At 45.4% G+C, this 25,499-nt stretch overlaps 1 protein-coding gene across 1 annotated transcript in view; it reads left to right on the top strand.

Moving 5' to 3' along the window:
- LOC142574616 (scoloptoxin SSD14-like) overlaps positions 1 to 24,837 on the top strand; it is a 103,222-nt gene extending 78,385 nt beyond the window's left edge. Inside the window, exons 11-13 of the mRNA XM_075683659.1 lie at positions 1,588 to 1,825; positions 18,618 to 18,731; positions 24,688 to 24,837. Of these exons, the coding sequence (XP_075539774.1) occupies positions 1,588 to 1,825; positions 18,618 to 18,731; positions 24,688 to 24,834 (499 nt within the window). The 3' untranslated portion in view covers positions 24,835 to 24,837. The remainder of the gene's footprint in view (positions 1 to 1,587; positions 1,826 to 18,617; positions 18,732 to 24,687) is intronic.
- The last annotated feature ends 662 nt before the right edge of the window (positions 24,838 to 25,499 follow it).

The following is a 25,499-nucleotide window of genomic DNA, read 5'->3' as shown; positions in this document are numbered from 1 at the left end:
GATGATCGTAACGTTCCGTTGCCGTCCGCAACTGCTATCGCGAAAGTTGATGTATTGCCGTACTGGGCCGCGTCCACAAATGCGGTGGCTTCACGATCCGCGTCGGAGCGGTCGAGAATCGCGCGGGCGCGGGCCCGGCGCCTACCCACGTTGTGTAGTGGGTGGACGTTCCTGGGAAACGGTGAGACTCTGTAGTTGTCTCTAATTTCACTCGGTAGGGTAACAGCGTGCTCGACATAGGGAGATGGGGAGACATTACCTGCGCTTAGAATTAGTCTACCGGCTTTGGACGAGGATAGGCGGAGTATTTGCGCCATAGTCTGAGCCTCGATCACTTCGTCGATGTTGTTGTGCATGCCTAGCTGATCAACCTTTGCTGTACTTGCTCTTTGCGGAATGCCCAAGACCTGTTTGATGCTCTTGCGCATGAGTGTGTTTAGTTTCGTCTTTTCTGTTTTCGTCCAATTGTGGGCAGAGGCGACGTAATTAATATGGCTCATAAGGAACGCGTGGTATACGCGCAGAAGGTTATCTTCGCAGAGACCCTTTCGGCGCCCTGAGACACTGTGGATGAGTCTGATCATGTTTTCGGTTTTCGCGGTTAAGTGTCTTATCGTGTGTCCGTGGCATCCGGTGGCTTCGATTAGGAGCCCAAGAATGCGTATGTGGTCGACTCGCGGAATCTGTTGTCCGTCTCTTGTGTGTAGCGCGATCGGAAGTTCGTCTAGAGGAGTTAGGTGTCGGACTCCTTGGCAAGACTTGCGATATAGTAAGAGTTCCGATTTCTTGGAGGATAGTTTCATACCTGTGTCTAGTAGGTACTCCTCCGTGGCATCTAAGGCAGACTGTAATGCCTGCTCCATGTCTGCAAGGGAGCCTCCCGGGCTCCAGATGGTGATGTCATCTGCATATAGAGCGCAATTAACGTTCCGGATGTCTCGTAGTTTGTCGGCGAGTCCCTTCATCACTATGTTAAATAGTAATGGAGAGATGACGGAGCCTTGCGGTGTTCCGACAGAGCCCAGCGTATAGCGGTCCGACTTAAGTTGTGAGACTCGCAGTCGGGCTTCTCTTTCTTTTAGGAAGGAGCGCACGTACTCCTGAAATCTCTGCCCGAGGCCGAGGCCTGCCACAGACTCCAATATGAAGCGGTGCGAGACGGTGTCGAATGCCTTCGTGAGATCGAGGGCGAGGATGCCTCGAACGTCTCTTGTTTTAACGTCAAAGACCTGTCTCTTATGGAGCAGCATGACATCTTGCGTGGAAAGGTGGGGTCGAAGCCCTACCATGTTGTGTGGGAGGAGTTCGTGTTCCTCAATGTTTGTCCGCGCATGCCTTTGTATCTGTATATATTTTAGGTGCACAATGAAAGGCTTAGAGACGACCGACAACACCAACGACAGTCGGACGTCATCTGTTTGGTGCTCTGCTGAGAGTCGCTGCTGTCGTCTGTCGCCTCCATGTTTTTTTTTGCGTTTTAGCTGATTCTTACAGATAATGAATTAGGTTTGCCAAGAACACGTCGTGCTGAGTTAAATATCCATCTATTTTTGTTCTTGCATTATAACCGTCTTTCTCTGGACGCAGTTTCGGCAGTTTGATACGCACCACTTCGGGAATATTGCTGAATAATGAGATGGATGACTTTTCAACTCCTGGAAAATCAAATATATACGGAGTTGCTCCTTCTAAGGCAAACTTCATCGCTCCAGGAAAGCGGCCTATGTCGTCTATGGCACCAATGGTGCTAGTGAATTCGGCAGGAGAAGTCCAGCTCGTCTTGGGAGGAACCGGTGGATCCTTGATCACTTCAGGAATCGCTTTGGTATGTTGCCGCAATGCAATTACATACTATGGCGACAATTTGGCTTTCTGTATAAGTAGGTTAGACAATGTGATGTTATATTTCTTAGTCATTTTCAAACTATGCACGGACAGGTCTTGTCTGTACTTCTCGTGTGCAAGAAACTTCAAACTGTGCGACTAACTTCTTTAGATAATGTTCTCTTATCGTGTGGCACATAACTGGGCACACAACAGCTTACACCGTGCGTGAATGAACATTGACATATCTGCTCGTTGTTAGAAAGAGTGCGACACCATTATTAAAAGCAACAAAAATCAACTGGTACGATTAGCACGAATGTTTAAGCAACTCGAAGCCTACTTTAGACACGTTTTTCTGCTGTTAAATGCAGTGAACTTCTTTCTGCTCACGCCATGACACTGGTAAACACTGCACTCATGACGGCGAATTTAAATACAGTGCTTCAGATTTACAGCTTTCAAAAGGCGCTGTATGCATTATTCTTTGCTCTTCCCCAATCATGCATTTTACCTCCTTTTGATGGACGCATATATATAGAAAATTTCATCACGTAAATGGAGGAGCACTTGCGTATCTATGTATCTCGATAGGAGTAGTTGATCTTCAATTTCTTAATAATATCTCCGTATTTAAGAAAAAATTGAGTGCACATTTACGGTTTTTATGCTGTTTTTTTTGCTATGGGTGGCGTAAAATGCAGGTACATCACGCTCAGTGCCATAAACACTTGCAAAGGTGTGTACAATGATGCTTAGCTGGCGTAGCCAGCTGTGAAAGGGCCTTCAGTATAAGGATGACTAAACATTATTTGCAAGGTTATTTCTGCCTTAAATCGGCGACCTGGAGGCGTTTCCGACTAGGCTGTAGAGTTTTTACCCCGAGCAATCTGCACACCACTCACCAAGGACCGTCACAGGCTCGCCCCGATTCAACGCTTTCTCAATCCAGAGCAAGCAGGCGTCAGCCGCTACCAGCTGCTAAAGCAACGTCCTGTCGAGAGGTCGGGACTCGCTTAGTACTATATTTATTTAAAATGGGAAATAGCAGAGGGCTGGCGTATTGTGTCGTAAACTGCTAGAACTGCGACTGAGACTCGAATGTGTTGGATGAAACTATGTGCGAGCTTCATCCACCTCAGCAGTAGAATTCCCGTGCCGAGAGGAAGAATTCTGAGCCTTGAAATAACCTCAAAAATAGCCCGAAAAATAGCACACTAGCTGATACAGCCTCTTCTATCAGCGAATTGCACCTTCTTCCAGGGATGCATACATACTTTCTCTAAATGTAAGTCAAGGTGTGGGACTCGTGCACCCCTTCATGTCAAATACAAGAAGAACACTTTTCTCATGACCAATTGCAAGCAACACACTGTTCCTTGGAAAGCTGGAATAATTATTGTTTGTACAAAGTACATTTCTTTAATCAGACACGGTCACCATGACTTCGATGCAGACGCACTATGTCTTTCTATTTCCAAACAGGATTTTCCCTTTATGCACTTTATACTGATGTGACAGATCAGAAAACGCGCAGAGCGCATGGAAGTATACACATTTAGACAGGCTACATGAAAGTACTTGAGGGGTATCCAATTGTTCTTTCCAAACAGCAAGTGCGCTAGTTGTACTACGCAGTGTAGCTACATCCATCATATTGTATGGAACTAATCACTGCGACAAATTGACATCACAGAAGCAAGAACTTGTTGAGCTTTTCTTTGCAGAACTTTCAACTTGTACGCCACTGGTAGCTGGCTATGTGCTGTGGTCAGCTGTGCGCGGGTGAACTGGTTGCCCACAATATAGTTTCCAGGCTAACACGGCCTGGAGCAAAAACTCAGCGTTACCACTGCCACCACTAGCGTCTAAATGTTGAACTTCGATAAGCATGCAAGTCAGCGCTGCGTCCTTGCCACACAAGTGCGAATGGCGTACTGGAGCAACTTCCACTGCGCATAACCGCGAAGTCAAACATGGAGTAATGGGCGAGCACCGCGAGCATTCTTTCTGCTCCAGGAATCAAACGGCAGGCGAGCGACCGCTCGGCCCCTAGCAATATCTTAGTCCATGCGTACGGAAATACAATTTATTATGCGCTGTAGGTAACCACAAAACCACTCTCAGGTTATTTGATGAGCAGTGGCGATAAGAATTATACGGCCGAAACCAACCGTTCTGGCCACAGGAGGTCACAACCATACATTTTCTGTGTGCTCACAAGGGCCTAATCCTGGACAACAGTAACAACTGTACAAATTTATCGCTACAATGACTGGAATGTAAAGGGTACAAGCGAACATCAGGGTGCTGATCTCTGTCACGTTTGGCCGGTAGGCTTGCACGCGATAATGTTGTAGGGCCGACAGAATAAATAAATAAAAATGTACACTTTCACTGCCTCCGCAATCTTAGTCAGTTTTGCGTCGTCTAGCCACTGACTGTTCTCCGAGGTGGTCGAAATAGCGGTGGTCTGAGCCGTGCCTGCGTCTACCGTGGCCATCATGAACAAGTCACTAAACGCCGATGAGAAGGTGTTCAATGGCGAGCGCTGAAACATGACGAAATTTGGCAGCTACCATGGGTGTAGTGCTGTAAAATATTTATAAGCTCACATGAATCGACAATACATGTAAGTAAACAAGTAACTGTAAGTAAATTGGGAAAAAAAATGGGAATGTCAGTAAGCGTTATTGTAACTTGTAATACTCCAAGTAAAACAAGAGCAAAAAAATTATGCTCAGGACAGAAAGGAACTTTAGGCTACGAGCAAAGACACAGCGTTGCAAATCAGCAAAGAAAACTATAACACCGACGATAATGATATCAATAAAATGCACAGTTGAGTGTTGACTATAACAGGCGGGAACGAAGAATGGTTCAAACTCCTTGGCGAACTTATGCGCAACTCGAAGTGCAATATGACTGAGTGTAGTCGAACCCAGAAATAGCAATCCCAGATTATATTTTTTCATATTGAACACTTGAGACCGCTTAACTCATAAAATAACTACCTCACAACTGACTGTACCTGGAATACATTGAACTTAGGGTGTCCACCGCCAGCTGATGACCCGCCTCGCCTAACGCCGTTAACAAACTTTTACGGTGGATGTGTCGTGCGGGTGCGAGGCTGCCGTTCGTGAAACTGGGCTGCAGCAGGTTTACGCAATCTCGTGAATCGAGAACACCATTTTTTTATAGACGTAGAGGGATATATTAAGGCACAAGAGAGAGATCACGCAAGCGTCTCGCTTTCCTAACGTTCGCTTTACATCCTACGTCACCGAGTATGCGGCGTTCAATTGGCTTTTCCGCCTCGCCGAGCAGACTACCGATGACGAAAGTGCGGCGCCGGCGAATCACGGGAGCGGAAGGCAAAGCTCTAGAAGCAAAATGCTTGCTCGATCTCGCCCCAGGTATAAATTACTTCTTTATTGAGATGATTGGTTTTATTTACATAGCATGAACGCACTACAAGGGCTAGTCAGTTTAAGTTGGTTAGATGCGTGTTTGGGTTCGAAGTGATACGTCGAAATATTTTTATCGCAGCAGCTGGTTGGTTGTAACCGGATTCCAGTAGAGCTCCACTTGAACAACAACAACAACAACAACCTTGATAATAATAATAATAATAATAATAATAATAATAATAATAATAATAATAATAATAATAATAATAATAATAATAATAATAATAATAATAATAATAATTGTGGCCATCTTACGATAATTGTACATCAGAAGGCAGGCCCGTCAAAGCCAAGGAACTGGCTTGCGTGACTTGGCCCGGAATGTCGGCAAAGACAAAATGGCAACATGTACAGAAATGAAAAGCTGGTGAAGCTTATCACAACAAAATGAAAAAAAAAACTCAGCTGAAGCCAGTGACAAAAGAAATACAAAAAACAAGAAAAAGAGAACATGTAGTGTTATACTTATCTTACAGTGTCTTCAACCATTTTTTGAAGATTCGTTTCGGTGTTGCCGTGAATATAAGATCAGATAGGTCATTGAATATTCTTGGGACATAAGCGTACCTACAATCTTTATCAAATCTTGTGTTGCAGTGTGGTACTATGAAACGCAAAATTTCCGCAGTGCACGGAGACAAATATATTCCTGTTTGAAATCAGGGTTCCAAAAATGTCTCACCACAACCGTTTCAGTGAACAAAGTTTTAGATGACGGAAGACCTAGATTTATTAACAAGTTCACATTGTCGGCCGAGGATGATGAAAAACTTTATTCAGCCCTCTTTAAAGAGAAGGGGGTAATGAAATTGAGGGTGGGAGGAGGAACTACTTGAAGTAGGCCTCCTTTATCCTCTCAGCCCATTCCAGGATGGCCTCCTGAAGATCGGGCCTGGAGCTGCGCAAGGCAGCCTCCCACTGCTCCTCACTAGATATTAAGTGCTTGAGAAAAGGGGGAAGGGGGTGCTTAGGGCACCCCCACATGATGTGGTTTAAGTCTGCTCTGGGAGAGATACAGAATTTACAAGAGGGAGAAAGGTAAATGGCGGGATGAATGTGGTGGAGGAGGTAAGGGGGCGGAAAGGTGCGAGTCTGCAGCTGTTGCCACAGAACTTCACACCTACGCGGGGAGTTGCCCATGAGTGGCGAGAAGGTTAAGTGGTCTAATCGGTAGTGTGTGCAGATGTCGTGGTAAGTAATAAGTCGATCCCGCGCTGTAAACGGCGCCTCCTCCGTGGCGAGGTCCGACACATCTGATGCCTGAGCCCGGACTGTAAATTCTCGGGCACTGGCATGAGCCGCCTCAATTCCGGCAAGGCCCGCATGCGCGGGAGCCCAGATTAATGCCACAGTTTGATGGAAAGGATGGGCCAAGAGGAGAGAAAGGGCTAGCTTAGAGAGCCTACCCGCTCCGAAGTTATGTATGGCTGCTTTGGAGTCGCTAACGATAACTGATGAATTTGGAATTGTGAGGGCCAGGGCTATGGCCGCTTCCTCCGCCTCCTCCGAGGAAGAGCCAGGAATGGAGGCGGCCGCAGCGACCTAGCCGTAAGAGTTAATGACTGATATTGCGTAATGATTTCTGTTCCCATATTCGGCGGCATCAACATAGAGCACGTCTTTAGAGCTGGAGAATTGTTTTTGGAGAGCCTTTGCTCGCTGCCTGCTGCGCTGTTTATGATGCACAGGGTGCATGTTTTTAGGAAGTGGGGGGATGCAGAGGTTCTCATGTATGTGATGTGGAATGGTGTATTTAGTCTTGATGATGGGTGCCGGAGTGATAGAAAGAGTTTGTAGAATGTGTCCACCTGCTGCGCTGTTAGAAAGTCTGCTATACTGGGATGTGAGGTGGGCTTCTGTGAGTTCAGTAAGTGTGAAGAAAGTTCCAGTAAGCATTAACCTTTCAGTGGAGGTACGTATGGGGACCCCCAGAGCGAATTTATATATTTTGCGTAAAAGAGTGTCGATCTTATCTGATTCTGATTTAAGGAAATGTAGATATGGTGTTGCGAATGTAATCTTACTGATAACGAAGGCCTGAATCAAGCGGAGAAGTTCGGGCTCCTTTAGTCCGCTATGTTTATTGGAGACTCGCCCTAGAAGACGCAGGGTGTGATCGACTGTGGTGTGGAGTGTATGTAGGGTATATGTGTTGAGCCGGTTGCTTTGAATGTGTAAACCGAGCACCCGGAGCCTGTCCACTCTAGTAACGGGGATGTGGTTTAGGATTACCTGTATACTAGACATGTGTTTTCCGGCCCCCCGGTGGGATGGCAGAAGAAGTAGCTCGGATTTTTGAGGGGAACATGTGAGATTCATAGCCCCGGCATGAGCCACGACGGCGTCTGCTGCGGCCTGTAGAGTGTCTTGAATCTCTCCATCGGAGCCGCCAGTCGTCTAAAGAGTGATGTCATCGGCGTAGAGTGAAAACTTGAAATCGGGAATAGACCGCAATGCTTGCGCCATCGGCATCATAGAAAGATTAAAAAGAAAAGGGGACAGCACTGAACCTTGGGGCGTGCCGTAGCTACCTAAAGCGTATGAAATGGATTGCTCTGTGCCTATGTGTATCGTTGCGGTACGGTTGGATAAGAAGGTACATATGTAGTCATATGTCTTTCCGCCAACCGCAATGAGATTAAGCTCTCGAAGGATGGCGGAATATGAAACGTTATTGAAGGCTCCGCAGAGGTCTAGACTGAGAATTGCTTGCGTATCTAGACTGCTATTGGGTGTAATGATGTCATGCTTCATTCGAAGCATGATATCTTGGCATGAGAGAGATTTTCGAAAACCTACCATTTCTGATGGATAAAGATTGTTGTCCTTCATGTATTTACTGTGTCGGTTGAGGATGACGTGTTCGAGTGTTTTACCTAGACAAGAGGTTAGTGATATAGGCCTTAGATTAGAAGTGTTGAGTGGTTTGTTTGGCTTTGGGATAAAAATTACCCTGGCATCTTTCCACGAACTAGGGAGGGTGCCAGTGTCAAAGCAGTGATTGAAGTACGCCGTGATGGCTGTGACAGAGTTGTCGTCTAGATTGCGGAGTATTATATAGTTAATAAGGTCGGGGCCTGGTGCTGACATTGTGCGCAGGGTGGCGAGGGCATGGCGAACCTCTGCTTCCGTGATAGCGGCGCTAAGTAGGTCGTTGTGTTCGCCAGTATATTTCGGCATGTCATACTTCTGAGCGGAAGGGAGATGTTTATGGCGGAGGTCATCGAAGAATCCGTTGAGGTTGTTTTTGTGTGCATGTAGCAGTTTGTTTATGCTATGGTTGTGGTGTGTGCGCGATGTGGTAGGGTCTAATAAGTGTCGCAAGAGCTGCCATGTGCGCTTGTTATCGAGGTTGTCATGCATGCTTTCACATACCTGGCCCCACTGCTGGCAGGCCAGTTGTGTGTCGTACTCCTGGATCTGGAGGTCTAATTTGGCAATTCTGAGTCTTAGTTTTCGGTTGAACCGTTACCTCTTCCACCTTTTGAGAAGGGACTGTTTGGCTTCCCACATGTGTAGAAGTTTGGAATCAACCGTAGTGAGAGCGGTTTCGGGGCGCAGAGTGGTAGTGTGCGTCTGGGCGTCTGAATGTAGTTGCTGAACCCATTCTGAAATGTCTTGAATGTTTGTGGGAGCGGATATCTGGCGGGCCTCTCGAAAATTGTCCCAAATGGTAAGGCTGAGGCGTTTGGGTGCAAAGGGTTTGTGTTTTAATTGTAGTGTGATGGTAATGATGTAATGGTCGCTGCCGAGGTTAACTTGTGAGTTGTGCCATGTGACGTGATGGATTCTGTGTGTAAGCGTAAGATCGAGGGAGGTGTCCATAGCTACGCTATTGCCTAGCCTGGTTGGTGCATCGATGTCGTTATATAATGTGAGTCTGTGGTCTTGTATGTGGATCCATAGGGCTCGGCCCTTAGGAGTAGAAACGGAGTGACCCCACAAATGGTTGGGTGCGTTGAAATCTCCAAGGATTAGGAGGGGGTGGTGGGTGGCAGCGGCAATAGCTTGAGCGAAAAGGGAGTCAAAGCGGTGATGTTGGTCTTGTTGACGACTATAGATATTGAGAATGTAAAGGCCAGGTGCATTATTTTTGCGAGGAATAATTTCTAGAAAATCGTGCTCTATATCGACGCTGTCGAATTGGGAGTGATTGGCAGTGAGGTGCTTTTGCATAAGAATTGCCGTATCGGGCCGGGACACCTTATTGTTCTGATAGACATTATAACCTGGGAAGCTGATTAGTCCGTGAGTTTCCTGAAGCACAATGACAGCTGGGAGATTAGAAGAGGAGGCTAGAAACTGATGGAGGTTTGCTTTCTTTTTTCGAAACCCCCTACAGTTCCACTGCCACACTTCAAACTCGGAGATTGTCGGGTTATTGGCCACTGTTAGGCGGAGCTGGTGGGGAGGCGGATCGAGCAGGTGCAACTATGTTAGGATGATTCGCGGTGACTCCAGCTATCCAACTTGTAGTTTGTTGGATGTGTGCTTCTACGAATTCAATAAATTCGTCGAGCTTTTCATTCCTGGCTGTGTAATCTGTATTGATTTTTTCAATTGCAGTGAGTATATTATGGAATTTAGTCTCCAAAGTGGTTAGCCTGTCGTTATAATTTAAGATTGTCTCGTCCAGGGTGTCTTCTGATCGCGGAGTGCTCGGAGTTTTACGTTTGCTGGGGGGAGGGTGAAGCGGTTCCCGTTCAGTGGAGGGGCTAGTGTCCATGGGGCGGTGTGAAGAGGTTTCAGGTAGGGCTGATGGATGATGAGTCCAAAGGGTCGTGTTAGAGAGAGGGGCTTCAGAGGTTGAAGTAAAGGCGTGACGAGATTGGAGTTCTAATTTAAGTCTTTGAATTTTGGCTTTTAGAATTGTATTTTCTTCAAGGAGGGATTCATTATTAGCAGTCTGGTTTGAGGAGCAGCTGGAAGAGGCTACTTTAGCCCAGCTTACCTGGGGTGGGTTGCGCGAGGAGTTGGCGAGAGTAGGGCTTGATGATAGAGCTGGCCAGGTGACGTCTTGGGTTGCATAGCCAGGCCCACGGTCCTTGCTTTTTCTGCGACTTCTTCGCCAGCTTGAGTCGCGTGTGCGGTCGAGACTGGGAGTTCGGTTGGTGGGTGAAGTGTCTTGTTTATGCCTGGGACGGGTAGGGCGCGGTTTGAACCTTTGTTTGCACAGTGAGGAGCCGGTGTGATGGTTTCCGTCGCACACAACACATATCGGGTCACATTCGTGGTCCATGCGTGCGTCTTTCATTCCACACTTGGGGCAGAGTGTGTCGGTGGCATTTGTGCAGACGTCCTGGCGATGACCAATCCCGCGGCATCGGGTGCAGGCTTCTACTTTCTGCCTGAAGGGGCGGCATCGAAGGGAACAGCCGTCGTAGTTGACGTAGAAAGGGATGATTTTGTCTTGCAATATGACCGTGATGGTTTCAGTATTGCCCAGGCGTCGTGCACCCCCAATAATCAATGTTGGATTGCATCTGCGGAGGGTTGAGGCGATGTCATCTTCTGAGTAATCTGGGGGCAAGTGAATGGATCCTCTGCAGGTATCGATGGGATCGGCCACATGGGTGGCGACTTCGTAAGGGTTACTATTGAATTGCAGACTCTAGATGTTGTGGTAGAGATCTGCACGTCCCATGTCTGGTGTGCTGAGTAGAACGGTATTGTTGATGGTGTTGACACGAATTTTGTCAGAACTGATGCGGTCGGTGATGGGGAGCCCCGCAGCCTTGAGGATGACTTGTCTGAGGATGCATGCATGGATTCCAGCGCAGCTGAGGCACCCACGAACTCTTAGGATGATTTTATAATCGCCGCGCGGCAGTGGCGGGGGCTTCGGTTCAGCTCTTAATTGAGTCTTATGAGCCACTGTGGGGTATGCTGGTGGCGAAGGATGCTGACGCTGTTTCGAGAGGTTATTGTGGATCTCGCGCCAGGTGCGCGCGCCATCGCGCTCCGTTCCTGCGCCCATGCTAGGCGGAGCTAGGCCGAGCAGCGAGACGGTAAGCCGAGAGCCCTAAAAAGGGCTGCGGCTTGCGTAAGGGACGTCGGAGTTGCTAAAAGAACTGTCAAGAAGTGCCGATAACACTCACATAGGTTCAGGCAAGAAATCAGGCTCTTGAAGCGATTGGGTAGGCACAAAAAGAAAAAAATGCAGGAGCCGAGGCAACATGCGACCGCTCGCACCGTCGTCGTCTTCTTCCTCCTCGGCCGAGGAAGAGTTATACGCATTGGACTTCAACATATTTCTTAGAATTCTGTCATTTCAACACAGCCATCGAGATGAGCAAAACCCGAACAGTGTAATGCCATAACGTAACACACTGTATGCTAAGGCCTGCATGATAGTGATTTTTACAGGCATCGGAAGAATGAATTTAATGTTAAAAAGCAGCGATGAAACACTTCTGAGCCTGCCGCAAAGATATGTCATGTAATCATTCTATGAGCGGTCGCTGTCAAAGAAAACACCAAGGTATTTAATGGAGTTTACATATTCTACGCTGGCACCCTGACATGATTGGCAAGTACGACAGTGCAGAAACAAGGGTAAATTTTTAACAGTTGCTTTAAGTGGATTTCTAAAACATACCATTTTTGTTTTTTCCTTGTTTATTGACAAGCAGTTGTTAGCAAACCAGATCACTGCATCGTACGCACTCTCTTGAAGTAACGCAACTGCTTTTGTGTAACAGATATGTTTTGTTAAAACGACAGTATGATCTGCATACTGAAATATCATACACTTCGATACAGCTGAAAAAAATCATTTATAAATATGTTAAAAACAAGAGACCAAATAGAGCCCTGAGGCACCCCAGCTTTCATAGGTAGCTTGTTATTGATGAATAACTGGTTGTCTAAAGATATCACCTGTGAGCGGCTCGACAAATCGTTTTTTAGGAACTGGTAAAATGGCCCCCTGAAGCCGAGCAGGTATAGCATTTCAAGCAGGAGTTCGTGGTTCACAGTGTCGAATGCTTTAGATGTATCGAGAAACAATGCACATGCAAACATGTTTTGTTCTAAAGCTGTCTTTAATACGTCTGAAAATTCCTCGAGCATGGTGCCCCGTCCCGTGACAAAACCAAACTGACGGCTCTGTATAACTGAAAACTTATCTAGAAACGACGTCATGGTTTCTAAGAGAATTTTTTTCTCTTATTTGTGACATGATAGGGAAGATTGAAATAGGTCGGTAACTGTCCACAATACCGTTCTTTCCTCCTTTAAATAATGGAGATACAATAGCCGTTTTTAATTCCGCCGGCATTGTAGCTGTCTCTGGGAACCCATTAAGTGCGACAAGAAGAATACCCGATAGCGCGTTGAAGTTTCGTTGGAGCAAATATACCGATATACCATCTATACCAGCTGGCCTATGTTGCCTAAACCTAGTAACTATTCTTGCGAGTGCGCCAAATGTTATAGTCGGTAAGAACGCCGAAGCCGATATGATTTTTTCTTTTCCAGAGCGGCCAGCTGGCCCCGTTGAGGTTGCTCCCGAAACGCGTGCGAAATGTTGATTGAAGATTGTGGCGGTCTGTGCAAGATCACACGGGAAAGCGTCGGCTAGCTTTGAATTGGTAGTATCTTTACCGCGTAGGTGGTTTATCAGTGACCACATCTTCGCCGGGTTTCGAACAGATAATTGAAGCTGACGTTGAAAGTAGCGTTGCTTAGCGCATCGTATAACGGCGATGACTTTATTCCTTGTGATTCTGTAGCTACCGCGAAGCTCAGCTTTGCTTGGAGTTCGCTTAAGCCGTTTCCGCTGCAAATCTCGGTAGGCGATTGCATTCATGATGTACGCGGTAAGCCAGTTATGATTTCTTCTCTGTTTAGTTATAACAATTAGAGGGCAGGCCTCTTGAAAGCTGCGTATTTGCGCACAAAATTGTTCATAAATCAACACTGGCACACCGGAAACAATAAGTGAAGACCAGTCGAACCTGCCAATCATCTCATCCAATTTGCGTTGATCAACAAAGGCAACGCGCATTCGCCTATCTGAGCTATTTACTTTCCAACCGTGAGATGTGTTAAAAAGGCGCCTCAAGCTAAAACGACAGACAGTGAAGTAGTGGTCTGCTAAGCGTTGCATATGCACGCTTGTATGCAGATCGTGATTAGGCGCCCGTACGGCGATGTGGTCTAAGCAAGAATGCGTTGTTCCGCCACTCACAACTTATTCACGTGTGAAGGTGGTGACCAGGGTTTCGTGGCCAAACGCAAAAAGGACAGATAGATAATCTGACACTTTAGCTTTGCCTGGGCATAATACGTACATATTTAAATCACCGGTGAGGCAAAACACGTCCTCATAACTGAAACGCTTTAAAACAGTCTAATTCTTGTATAAAGCGACTGAGGCTTTTTGCAGGAGGCCGGTAGATCGCTAACAAAGTAAGAGTGGTCTGAAAAAGCTTACATTTAAACACAGGCATTACGCATGAGCAAGATCTACATCAATGCATGATACTGTGTACTTTTCATTTACAAAACTGCAGTCCCACCCCCTCGACGGTGCGAATGAGTGATACATTCTGCGCTGTAACCTTTTATGACAAAGAACTGCGCTCTTGATTCGGAAATATTCATTTTGGTTAGCACAAATACATCTGCAAAAGTTTTTGCATCTTCTGCAATATTTTTTAAATTCATCCCAGTATTTACGTAGGCTGCGAATATTTATATTGACCAAGGTAAAGTCTAATTCGGAATTTGCACCGAAGCTGTCCTTAAGAGCTCGAAATCTCGGAAAATCAAGTAAAATAGGCGGAGTCATATTCATTGCATTTTTTCAACATCCATTTCATTGGTAATGCGAATGAGTGGAGAGTCTTTGTCCTTCTTTTCGAAGATTTTGCCTACTCTCACCCAAACGAACTTGTACTTTTGTTACTTGCCTGCGGCCCGGGCAAGTCAGAATCGATGCTGATTTGCCTTCGTTAGAGTGTCATTAAAGTAGAGCTTTCGAAGCACTTTGGATTCACAGCACTGTCGAAGTTTTCCACGAGCCTTGATCCAGTTTTTTTTTCATGTTTACCGTTGAGAAACGAACCAAGACTCTAGGGATAGTCTCTGTTTTGCCAGAAAGTCGGTGGACAGCAACAACGTCAGCATTAACATAAAATCCGGGTAAATCAATTTTGCCAGCCAGATCATGCAGTATATTCTTGAAATCTTCCTTATCGGCAACCGGCATACCCCAAATTTCCAAATTTGTCTTTCTGCTGTGCTGTTCACATTCGTTTTGATCATGCTGCAATCGTTGCAACATCTCAGCCTTAACACGGACAGTCTATTTTAGCTTCTGAATTTCTTTGTCTCTGGTCCGTGCGGCATCTTCAGACAACTTGAGCTGTTCCCGTGCGGTCTCGTACTGCTTTGACAAGAAAGTAACGGCGTATTCAAGGTCAGAGACGGTCTTTGTCAGCTTCAGGATTTCTGCTTTCAGAAGCAACAGCGAGTCAACTTTAGCAGGCAGTGCCGGTAGTACTTCTAAGCTTTTTTTACGTCCTTGATTTCAGCGACAGCTAAAATGGCGTCGTTATTGCCTGCCGCTTGCGCTGAATTCAAGTGGGATGAAGAAGGTTGCTTTTTGTTCGCTCTGCAGGTCTTGCATACCGAACCCTCACGTATCGCCTGTCCCATGGTGTTAGAGGTATTAGGGGCAATACCCGAGCAAGTCTGCCCGAGATGATATGAATATTTTCATTCACAACACGCCATAATCTGTCCATCACTAGGCAGACTTTATTGATAGGCAATACATCATAGGCTGTCATCAGACATCGCGACAGGTTATGAAAGCAACGCTTGGCAGTCGGCAGCACTTCACATACAGTGAGAAGCAAAATATTACAAAAGAAAATATACCTGTGGCAGTACACGCGATCAGTTTAACAGGCCAATGTATCGCTGCCGACTTCGAAGCGATCTGGGTTGAGTGGGCGTTTTATGCTGAAATGCCGGGCCTGCGTTGCCAGAAGAGCAGGATCCAGGCGACGAAATCAGCCGAGCAGTGTCGGTCGGCGTCGAGGAGCGCACCTCTGCCAATCCAGCGGGAAAAACCTTCAGCAGTCCAGGGGGTCTGTGGAAGTACAGGCGATCAGTCGAACAGGCCAATTTATCGCTGCCGACTAATAATAATAATAATAATAATAATAATAATAATAATAATAATAATAATAATAATAATAATAATAATAATAATAATAATAATAATAATAATAATAATAATCGTCGACACACTGTCATTGTGGACATGCCCACGGGCGCGATACAGCGATGGTTTGTCGACGGACGGAACAGGACGAGGATCAAGGGCTACCACACCAGGACGAGTGCACATTATTGGCACCTCTATAACCGTGAGAGAGGGTGAATAGCCGCAGCTATGCCACGTGCCGTGGCGGTGGCCAAAGTGGGGGGCAGAGAGAACCTAGGCCTCCGCTATGTTTCCTCCCATGTCTGCTGGCTTTTAGTGCGTCTTAGTGCAGACACATTGCCATGTGATGCACGTGGTACATTCGCAAACCATCTACAGGAGGGACGAGGAGAACGAAGGGAGAAGCCGTGAAAACAAAAACAGGAAAAACAGCACGTTTGTGCGAACTTGATGAATCGCAGTCCAATTTCCAGCCAAACTGTTCCTCTCGAACGGTTGGATTCAGTATTTCGATTGCCTGTTATTAAATGACGCACTTTGATCACGTTGCCAGCATATGAATCATGACGAAGACTTACTTTTGCGAAACCTTCAACTTGCTATCAACAGGCTTTGTCATAACTCTGAAAAAAGCATGCGTATAACCTTGTGCAACATCACAATTAAGCCAAGTGTAGGCATTAAAAATTTCACGAACATAGAATATAATGTGCCTTCAATATTTTTTATAAAACCTGAAGACAGCATCAAAGTGAGTTTTCTGGGAACCGTGAGCGAACACAAAGCGCTTCCTATAACGTCTGCAATACTTCATATAACGAGTATTGAGCAATTATTTCCGAAGCATAGAAATAATCTAAAAATGCTTGACGTTCCTCACGCATTACCCCTAATATGGCCCCCTCGTTTCTACTAAATGTGAACTTCGTGTCACGCGCACTTTTCTGGCATGACTGGGAAATACTTTTAATAACACTCATGCGTTGCTTTCGAGCGCTTTAACTTTATTTTGTTTGGGGGGGGGGCAGCCGTATTTGACTCACGTATAATAAACTTCGCATGTTCATTGCTGTTATGCACCTCACCGCCTCCCCCCCTCTCAACTTTTTAACCACTTTTGACTTTGTGGCTCTCAGAGTTTTCCCAAGACAGCGGGTTACATTCTACGCCGTTGGTAAGGTATAATTATAATGCTGAAAGCTAGCGCTTGTATGGATTATTTGCTACAAAACGCCTAATTAACCCACACGCTTCGAGGTTTGCCAAAAAAATCATAGATAACGTACCATATATTTGCACCGAGTGTAATGAAGGTACCTAAGGTCCCTTAATTAAGGCGTTTTTAGGGGATCGCACGACATGTCAGAGCCTTTGAACGGCGAGAAGCGGCAAGATCGGCCGTATTACGCGCAAACGCACAGAGCACCCTGCAGTTCAAGCGTCGTCTGCGACTCTGTTCACTTGAGAAATGCACGTGTCCCGGCTATGTAATCCGCGAGGCTCCATTCTTCACATACTTTGTATGGGCTGGCAAAGTAAACTTTTTTAATGCTTCATTTCATAGCGCATATGCGCTCGAGTGCAGTAGTACGAAAGAAAAAAAGAACATCGCAGATCCAACGCACATGTCGGAATCTATGTGAAGCGATGGTTTCGTGAAGCGGTTTATGAGTCACAACGGGTTTTATTTTTGTGAAGGGGACCACGCCGATAGAATAACCCAGACATTGACGCGGTGCGTGGCTTACAGAAGTCAACGGCGTGACAGGCGACGCTGGCACATGTAGCCTGCTTGGCGCGCGTGGGCGCATTGTCCGCGATCTCACCGTGTCTCAGCGTTCTAAATCCCTCACATGCTGTGAAGTTGGCGTTCACGCGATATGACTAAAAATGGGGCAAGCTGTACCTTGGTTAGTCAAACGGGGACACGGCGCGGGCGCATCGTACAACGAAAGAATGCGCACGAATAAACGAGTGTTTAGTAATCTTTTGCGGGACTCATCAATTATTCGGAGCAACAAACTTTCGCCACACATTACGTTTAACATGACCCCATTTTCACCAATGAGAAAATGTTTGAATTTAAATTTCTAGTCAAACAATAGAAAACATTGCCGATAATGAACACTCATGGCGCATTTCTGCCATCGTGGTCGCCATGATGATTCGTATAAAATCCAAGGGCGTGCTGTATGCTGTATGTGCGAGTGAAAGCATGCGAGGGTGAGCCGACGATGGCGGCTCAATCTTGCGCGTGCAAGGGGCGAAAGCGGGGAGGAAACGAACGTCGGCTAGGCAACGTGGGGAGAGCAGAAAGGGGGTTGTTCTACTCCGGCAGCAGCAGTGTTTGGCGCAACCGCGCGGGTCGTGTCTTGAAAGCAATCTCTGATGAGTACAGAGTCTAGGTGGGCTGAGGGTTCATAGCTTCCTGTGCTTTGTGTATTCGCCGCTTAGTCCGCGTTGATTCCAGACGCAGCACGAAGGTCAATTCGCTCGCTACTGCTGCCGCGCTTCCTCAGTCGAGCGTTTTGACAGTCAGTTTCCGCGGTCATTGAGTGAGATGAGTTCATATTTGCTTGTGCGCCCTTGACATCATGCTTGCTAATTTCGTTAGTAAGTAAGTGTTTACAAGTTTATATGACCGATAAACCTACTATCCTTACGTCGTATAGCTGTCTACTAATTTGCTATTCGAATAGATGCTCCGCCTTCTGGGACAAACTTATACTTTTTTGTCATTATGTTTGCTGTGCCACTTGAATGAAACAGCTTAATGCTTTCTCAGGTGCTTATTTGGCTTGAGTTCAAATCCCTGGAGAACCGTATCTTGTAGCTGTCAATAATAAACTTGAAAGCTGTAGACAATTATTTGCCGACGCTAGACAGCAAAGCCTGGAGTAGTGTATTTTGACACCACAACGGTCCATTGAATCAGGGTGCAAGTTCATGGCGGTAATATATGATTAAAGTCATCTCACACATTTGTATGAGGGCAATGGGAATGTCTTGCACAATAATCACCATTAAGAAATACTTCATGCAGATGGTTGGCTTACAGTAAGTGTGCGAACAGTGCTTTATTAGTCCCATAGGGAAAATATGCCAGTAATTTCATTTTGTTTTGTTGGTGTATTTTGCAGGTGACTGTTCGGGCACTCTGGCAAAACTACACCATTAAAGAGGCCATTGACGAATCAAGAATCCACCATCAGCTCATCCCAAATAACCTTATGGTTGAACCTTCGTTCTCAAACGTAAGACAAAGCAGGCTCGTTTTCACGCAGAAAAAAAAAACAATATGGCTGTGAACCCTTAAGGGTTGTGCGGCATCAATTTCTTCAGTAATGGTGAGACAAGGAATGCATGCAAAAGCGGAAATGCACAAGGTTGGCGTTGCTAATGTTTACAGCCGAATGAATTTGTGTCATTTCCCTAATGAAAAAGTAAATTGAAAAGCCGAAGAGCACATGCTGCCACGCGCCTAGTAGTGACGTCGCTCTGACGTGGCACCTCATCGTCGGGCGAGCATGATGCGACCGAGATAACGGCTTCATAAGGATGCTCGCTTCATGTTCACCCACATGTGAGGCTCGATCAATGACATCACTAAGAGGCGTTTACTATGAGTGCGAATGTTGCGCTCTTTGGCTGTTCGGTTTTGCCTGCATGTGTGAAATTCTCCGGAAATCATTAAGCTCTAAATATTACCAGCGCCAACTTTTTGCATATATGCGAACCGTAACGAACTTCTCCGATGGCGCGCTTCAAGTCTTACATTAGGATCAGCCGCATAGCTATTTCGTTAAAAGGAGAAGCCTAATTAGTATAAATATACTTCTTTAATTACCGCATTACCGAGTGCTTCGCGGTAATTTAGCATACCTGTCACACATTCTACTTCGCCAAAGGCTATGCAGGCCTATAGTAACACAAGCATATCATATGGTGGATCACGTGGATTTTTTTATTGGTAGAAAACAAATTGTGTATGGTGCGATATCTAAATATTTTCTTAGCGTTCTTGCACACTCTTGCCAGACTTCTGTGTGGATGTTGCGCGTCAACTCAAATTTCGGTAGTGCTACATTTCGCTATAGATTTTGCTCCCATGTAGTAGACAAAAAAGAAAAACGAAAACTTGGGTGATAGCTAAGTGATTAGCGCACTCGACTTCCAAATGCACATTCCTTCTCTGGCATGGCATAAAACACCAGCAGTTGTGGAAAAAGCCTTATTATTCTTCACAATGTGGCATGGCAAAGGTGGGGATGACGATGTGGCCTGACGACCCGAAATATCATCGCCGTGTGTCGTCAATGTTGACAACGGTCGTCATCGGTGTTACGGAATGGAAGGATGGAGGGGCAAGGAAAACCTGATTTCGAGCGTAACTTTCCGTCGCAGTAATATCTTTGCGCAAACGTCTGTTCCCGAAATATAACGATTTCATTTAAGCCTCATTATTCCTTGCTTGAAATTACACAAGTTCGTATTTATGCTAGGTACACCGAGAACCTTCACTATGACGAGGCTGCCCCGGGCTACGATGCCAAATTGCATTAAGAATTCATGCAGATCTATTAAGGCGGAGTAAATTTACCCATAACCGCTCATACGACAGTAAATTGCAGCTTTCTTCTTCCTTCAATATTATGGCACGTACCCGCGAGGGGCAGAGGGGGTATCGGCCATGGTTCTCAATGAAACATACTATGAATTTCTTGCTTCCTGCTACCTTATTGATCTGTACTATCAACATGTAATTATTAGTGATTATAAATTATTCATCAGTTCTTTTCTTGAATAGTTCTCATACCTATTTTGGCGAAGACTCTATATTACGAAAATAACGCTATTCAGTGTTAATGATGAGGAAAAGGTGTTTAACATGAGAGTCCCCCGGTGCCAATGACATACTCATGCACAATCTGACACACTTCCTTTAGGCCTCGGCCAAGGGTACTTGCCCAAGAGATAAAATGTTAATCACTGAGAGAGGAAGGCCCATACACAATAGGGGTGCTCTAATTAGGTTTTTCTTTCCGAATTGTTTTGCGGCAAGAGAGGAGGCAATGTACCAGCGGATCTATAACCTTATGGCGCACGAAGGTTTGATGGTGCGAAACGACACCTGCTCATGTACAGATTTAGTTGCGTTATTAAACACCTTACTAGGGTAATGGAAACTTCGTATTGCGGAGAGGGACAAGACTGGACATTCCACAGGAACGCTAAATGTTCGTAATCCGGTAACCAAGAAAGGGCTCATTTTTTCTCCTAGGACTTGTTGTCTCCTTCAGAATCTTGCTACCGCCAGCAGAGTAATGTTTCATGTTGGGCCATTTATTTTTCCGGTTTCTTCTTTGTCGACCATGTCTTTTCTTGGCGACGTGTTTTTATTTACATTCTGCGTATTCGATTTATCCTCCCTGTTTCTCTCTCTCTTTTTTTTTTTGACGACACAGCACTGTCCACTTGCGTTTCTAACGATTCTGTGCTTCGGCATTCATTTTTCTGACTCCTTTCATTCCGCGTGTACGCTTTGGAGGTACAAATAATTGTACCCCTAACATTTGTATCTACCAGCTCTAATATTTTTGAAATGATATAGGCCTGTTTGTCTACTATATTTGTCAATTTTTACATGTTCCTAAGTATTATCTAAAAATTAATTTTGCTCTCGTTACCACGACTTGAAAAGAGACCCAGCTGATGCCCCCTTCTACTGCCTCATTTGTAGCTTTACAGCGGACTCTGGAGCCAATCGGATGACCAATGTTAGGCTAGCTTATAACCCCGACAAGATCTCTGGGTTTGAGCCCAATACGGCATTTGTAATGGTAGCTGTGGCACCATTGCATTTTGGATAACTCATTGTACCACTGAATAATATTGCGAATCATTACTGAGGTCAATTGATTTTTTTTGGTACAGTAGTAGTGCCAGTGAGGGCACTTCAGCCATGCGCAATATAACTTTAAACTTTGGCATAAAAATTTTGCGTAGGTATCTCATAGGTGCTTCTAAAATGCACATACCTCCTAATAAAACATACCAAGGCTTCTTCATTGTCCTATATTGAAGCGAAGCTTTCTTTGCCTCTTCATTCGACTTTCCCACTGCTGCTGCTGTCTCGCACACTGCGTTGGAGGGTGGTTCAGTGTGTGTATACATGACAGGTGCGTGACAGAGAGGAAAGGCGACGCGAGAAACTCGTTTGGACCGTTCTATTACGTCGCATGCGCACAGTGCCTTCTGAAGCTCCCTAGGCGTCGCCACATTACCCTCTTGACAGCTGTAGATATATGTGAACTCCGCAAAAGCATTGCAGAAACTGCAGCGTTCACCTTTTTACTAACGTGCTAGTCCATAGGGAAGGCAGTTAGAACGGAAGAGGGGAAGAAAATTGTTACAATCGACGCAGTCGCTAAACGAGTGAATAACAGCCTTGTCACTCTTTGCTCACAGTTACCATACAAGGAGGGGAAGGGTAGGGAAAAGGTAACGTGAGAACGTAAGAAAATGCTACTGCTATAGACACAGCAGGAGTTGCGGGCAAAGCAGATGAATTTAAGCTCAAGGTACGGTACGGTACGTTTCTGCCATTTCTGAAAAATATGTAAGTGGACAACATGCGCAGGGCGCGAAGCAGCAGTTCCGCATTATGCGCACCGTAGGGTCAAGGCGACTCTACAGAAGCGGTCACCCGTCAAATCAACACTGTTGTGCCCGCTGTGGTAGCTTTGCGGCTATAGCATTGCTCGAGGTTGCGGATTTAATCCCGACCGCGGTAGTCGCAATTAGACGGGGCAAAATAAAAAAAATGCTCATGCACTTAGATTTAGGGACACGTTAAAGAACACCACGGTGTCAAAATTCATACGCGTACAACCTCCTAATTTAATTAGAGTTTAATACTTATGCCTCAATGTGATGTGCCATGTGAGGCAATGAAGAAGTGTGGCGCCCAGCGAAGCGAACAGCTCTCCCGTGTTCTGTGTACTACGCAGACAAACAGCAGTGGTGCACGCAAAGTAACGTTTAACACCGACTCACCACTCTCTTGTACTAAACGCTGAAGAAATTAAACATTCGCCGTCCACATCACCGCTAATTATCGTCAGTCAAAGCAAACAGGACACAAAGCTTCGCTTACATCGATTATCACAGTGCATGGAATGCGCATACTTTTTAGACTAAATCATTCTTTCCCCATTGGGTATACAGTACTAGGTATATGGATTTTAGTGTGAGCTCATTCTCGGCCATTTCTTTACAACTAACAAGGTCGGTCCAGGATCGCGCAGTCTTTCAAAGCTTGTGGTATGTGACTCGACATCTGCCTGACATACAGCCAGCTGTACCAGCATGGGACACTATCTCAAACATCGAGGTCCTACCCATTCCCGAAAATATGAATGTTCAGGTTCACCAAGTCCATCTTTACATCATTCAATGTTAATTCACTATCATATTATCATCGTCGTGCCTCCGTCAATAGAACATTACCGTCGTGACTTCGTCATCGTACCATCGTCGCCACATTGTCGCTTACGTTGCTTTGTCGCCATACATTCGTTGGCATGTCATAGTGGTCATGCCATTGTTGTCGTTGCACTATCGTCATTTCGTGGTCTCCATACAGCGTCATGATCCCATTGTCGTTATGACATCGTCGTCACACCTCTATCATCATACCTGTACAGTAGTCGTCATTCTATTATCATGATTACTTCGATTCCTTGACATTATCGTCTATCTTTTGTTGACATGCCATTGTCGTCGCCACTTCGTGTTGTCGTCAACACACATGGTCGTATTATACACAATAGGACATCCCAGCAGCTTATGCCACGCAGCCGTCCCTTGGGTTAGATTATTTGCAGATAAAGAATAAGAAAAAAAGGGCGAAGGAAGAGCAGAGAGGTCAACCAGATGCACGTTTATCTTGCTAACCTACGCCAAAAAAAGAAACAGCGTAAAGGATAAAAAAAAAGAAAGGAGAGAAAATAATGATGGTGCCGCTTAGTGTGGAGAGTGCACGTCGAAGGAACGGTCGCTCACGGAGGTCTGCTTGCCATTCGCGAATTGTGAAAAATGAATAGCGAATTGTGAAAAATGATTGCCTGGTGCTTTTTTTTTACAAGGCGAACCTTTCTTTGCCTCGTCTCCCATTTCGAGGATATTGCCTGCTGGGTGCTGCGTTGCACGATGCAGCATGATGGGCTGTTTCCAGAGATATTGCAAACCATTGCGGTTTGGGGCGGCGGGTGAAGTGCAGGTGCAGGCTCGAACACAAATTAAATTGTATACTAATTGCATAGGAGGCGGGTACACACTTCAGCGGGGTTAGAATGCGAGCGATTCTGACTCTTAGGCGCGGAGTGGAGGAGCTTCGAATAGCGGCAATCAGCCCAGATGATCGCGTTGAACATACATGGATTTCCACTTGCGTTGAATCCACAAAATTCTTTTTTATTTTTTTTAGGGCGACACAAATAGTAAGTATTAACCCAAAGTCGATTGAAAGATTAGGGTTCTGTAATAATAAAGTCTTAATTCGTAGCGAGAACTAAGCTTGTGTAAGCGAGAAAGCGAAGAAAATAGAGTGACGCCATCAATTTTGAACTATGGTAGCTCTCATGTGCACTCGCTGGTTCACAGAGAGAGGCACAAAGGGGGTTCTTGTGTGGATCACGGCAAGTTGTCCATTTTGACGCGGACAATTAAAATTGAGGAGGCGCAGTGGTACCTTCGGTGGCAATTTTCTACGCAACACAGGAATATACTGTGTTGGCACACAGAAATCATTTATAGGCTTTTAGACGAATTTGCTACCACTCTAACTCGGCCTAATAATTTTCTTCAGAAATGCATTAAGGAACTCTGCCTTACGTGCAGAGGGACCGTCCCTCGAACGGTTTAGTGAAGCGGTATTAATGTACCAATTATATTTGAGATTAAACATTTGCGGAAGCTGCCCGTAGTATTGAAATTATTAACGCAGAGGTTACAAAGAAGGTTAACGCAATATACTTATTATTTATTTAAAGAGGACAACTGTCGGCTTCCAGTTGGTTTCATCATTCAAGACGGCTCCGATTTTCTTTGTGTTTGTGAATTCCGACTACAAAAGCCTGTCCGTTTCAGCCTGTGGTGAAGTGACATAATAATTTGTATTTGCACAATCTCCGAATTTTTCACTTTCAGGCAGCTAGAGAGGCTCTGCGAAAATATGGTCACAATGTTACAGAGCGTAAAGGAAGGTTCAACGTCATACTGGGTCTCTGCGGACGAGACGGACACATACTCGCAAACTCCGACTACAGGAAAGGCGGCACTGTGGATGGCGAATAAAAGATTTATACCCAGTAAATTTCCTGTCTTATTTCGGTTGCGTCGGACGTCGGAGACAAGGTTCGTTTTGTTCAAAGCACCGTTAGCTCTATATCTAGGCGTTTCTCTGCAGAAGTGAAACTTCAAAGTGGTTTTGTCGCACAATAAAATGAAAGCTTTATAAAACGATTGTATATCTTGACATATATTCAAGGTACAGATTTACCAAGGTTGAAGATTGGGCGTGTTGGTATAGCATATTAGAGGTTGGAACACACAGAAGAGAAACACAGACCAAAGAGCGCTACTTGCAACCATCGTTTTATTCCCTTATCAATGGAATAAATACAGGAAGATACTCGGGGGGAGCGGGAGGGGGGAGCAGCAAAAAGCAAAGAAAAAAAATTTAGAAATATGGTCATCTACCCATGCCAAGCCGGCTTTGTCATCTGTTCATTTGGCTACACTCGACTTCGCAAAAAAAGGAACAGGATACAAAATTTCAGGTTAGCGCGTGAGGAAATCTATTTCCTTTGGTCTAAGTGATACTGATGGCATGATCACACACATATTTCCGAAACGCGCAATCTCAGCGGCTTCGATTATCTCTCGCGTCATTTGGCTGCCATATTTGCTCACAATCTTGCAATTCTTAAAGAATGGCCGACATCCGCAATCTCTACAAT

The sequence above is a fragment of the Dermacentor variabilis genome, chromosome 3, assembly GCF_050947875.1.
Source record: "Dermacentor variabilis isolate Ectoservices chromosome 3, ASM5094787v1, whole genome shotgun sequence".
NCBI classification, from domain to species: Eukaryota; Metazoa; Arthropoda; class Arachnida; order Ixodida; family Ixodidae; genus Dermacentor; species Dermacentor variabilis.
The sequence above is the reverse complement of the archived record's forward strand: the minus strand, read 5'-3'. Positions and strand labels throughout refer to the sequence as shown.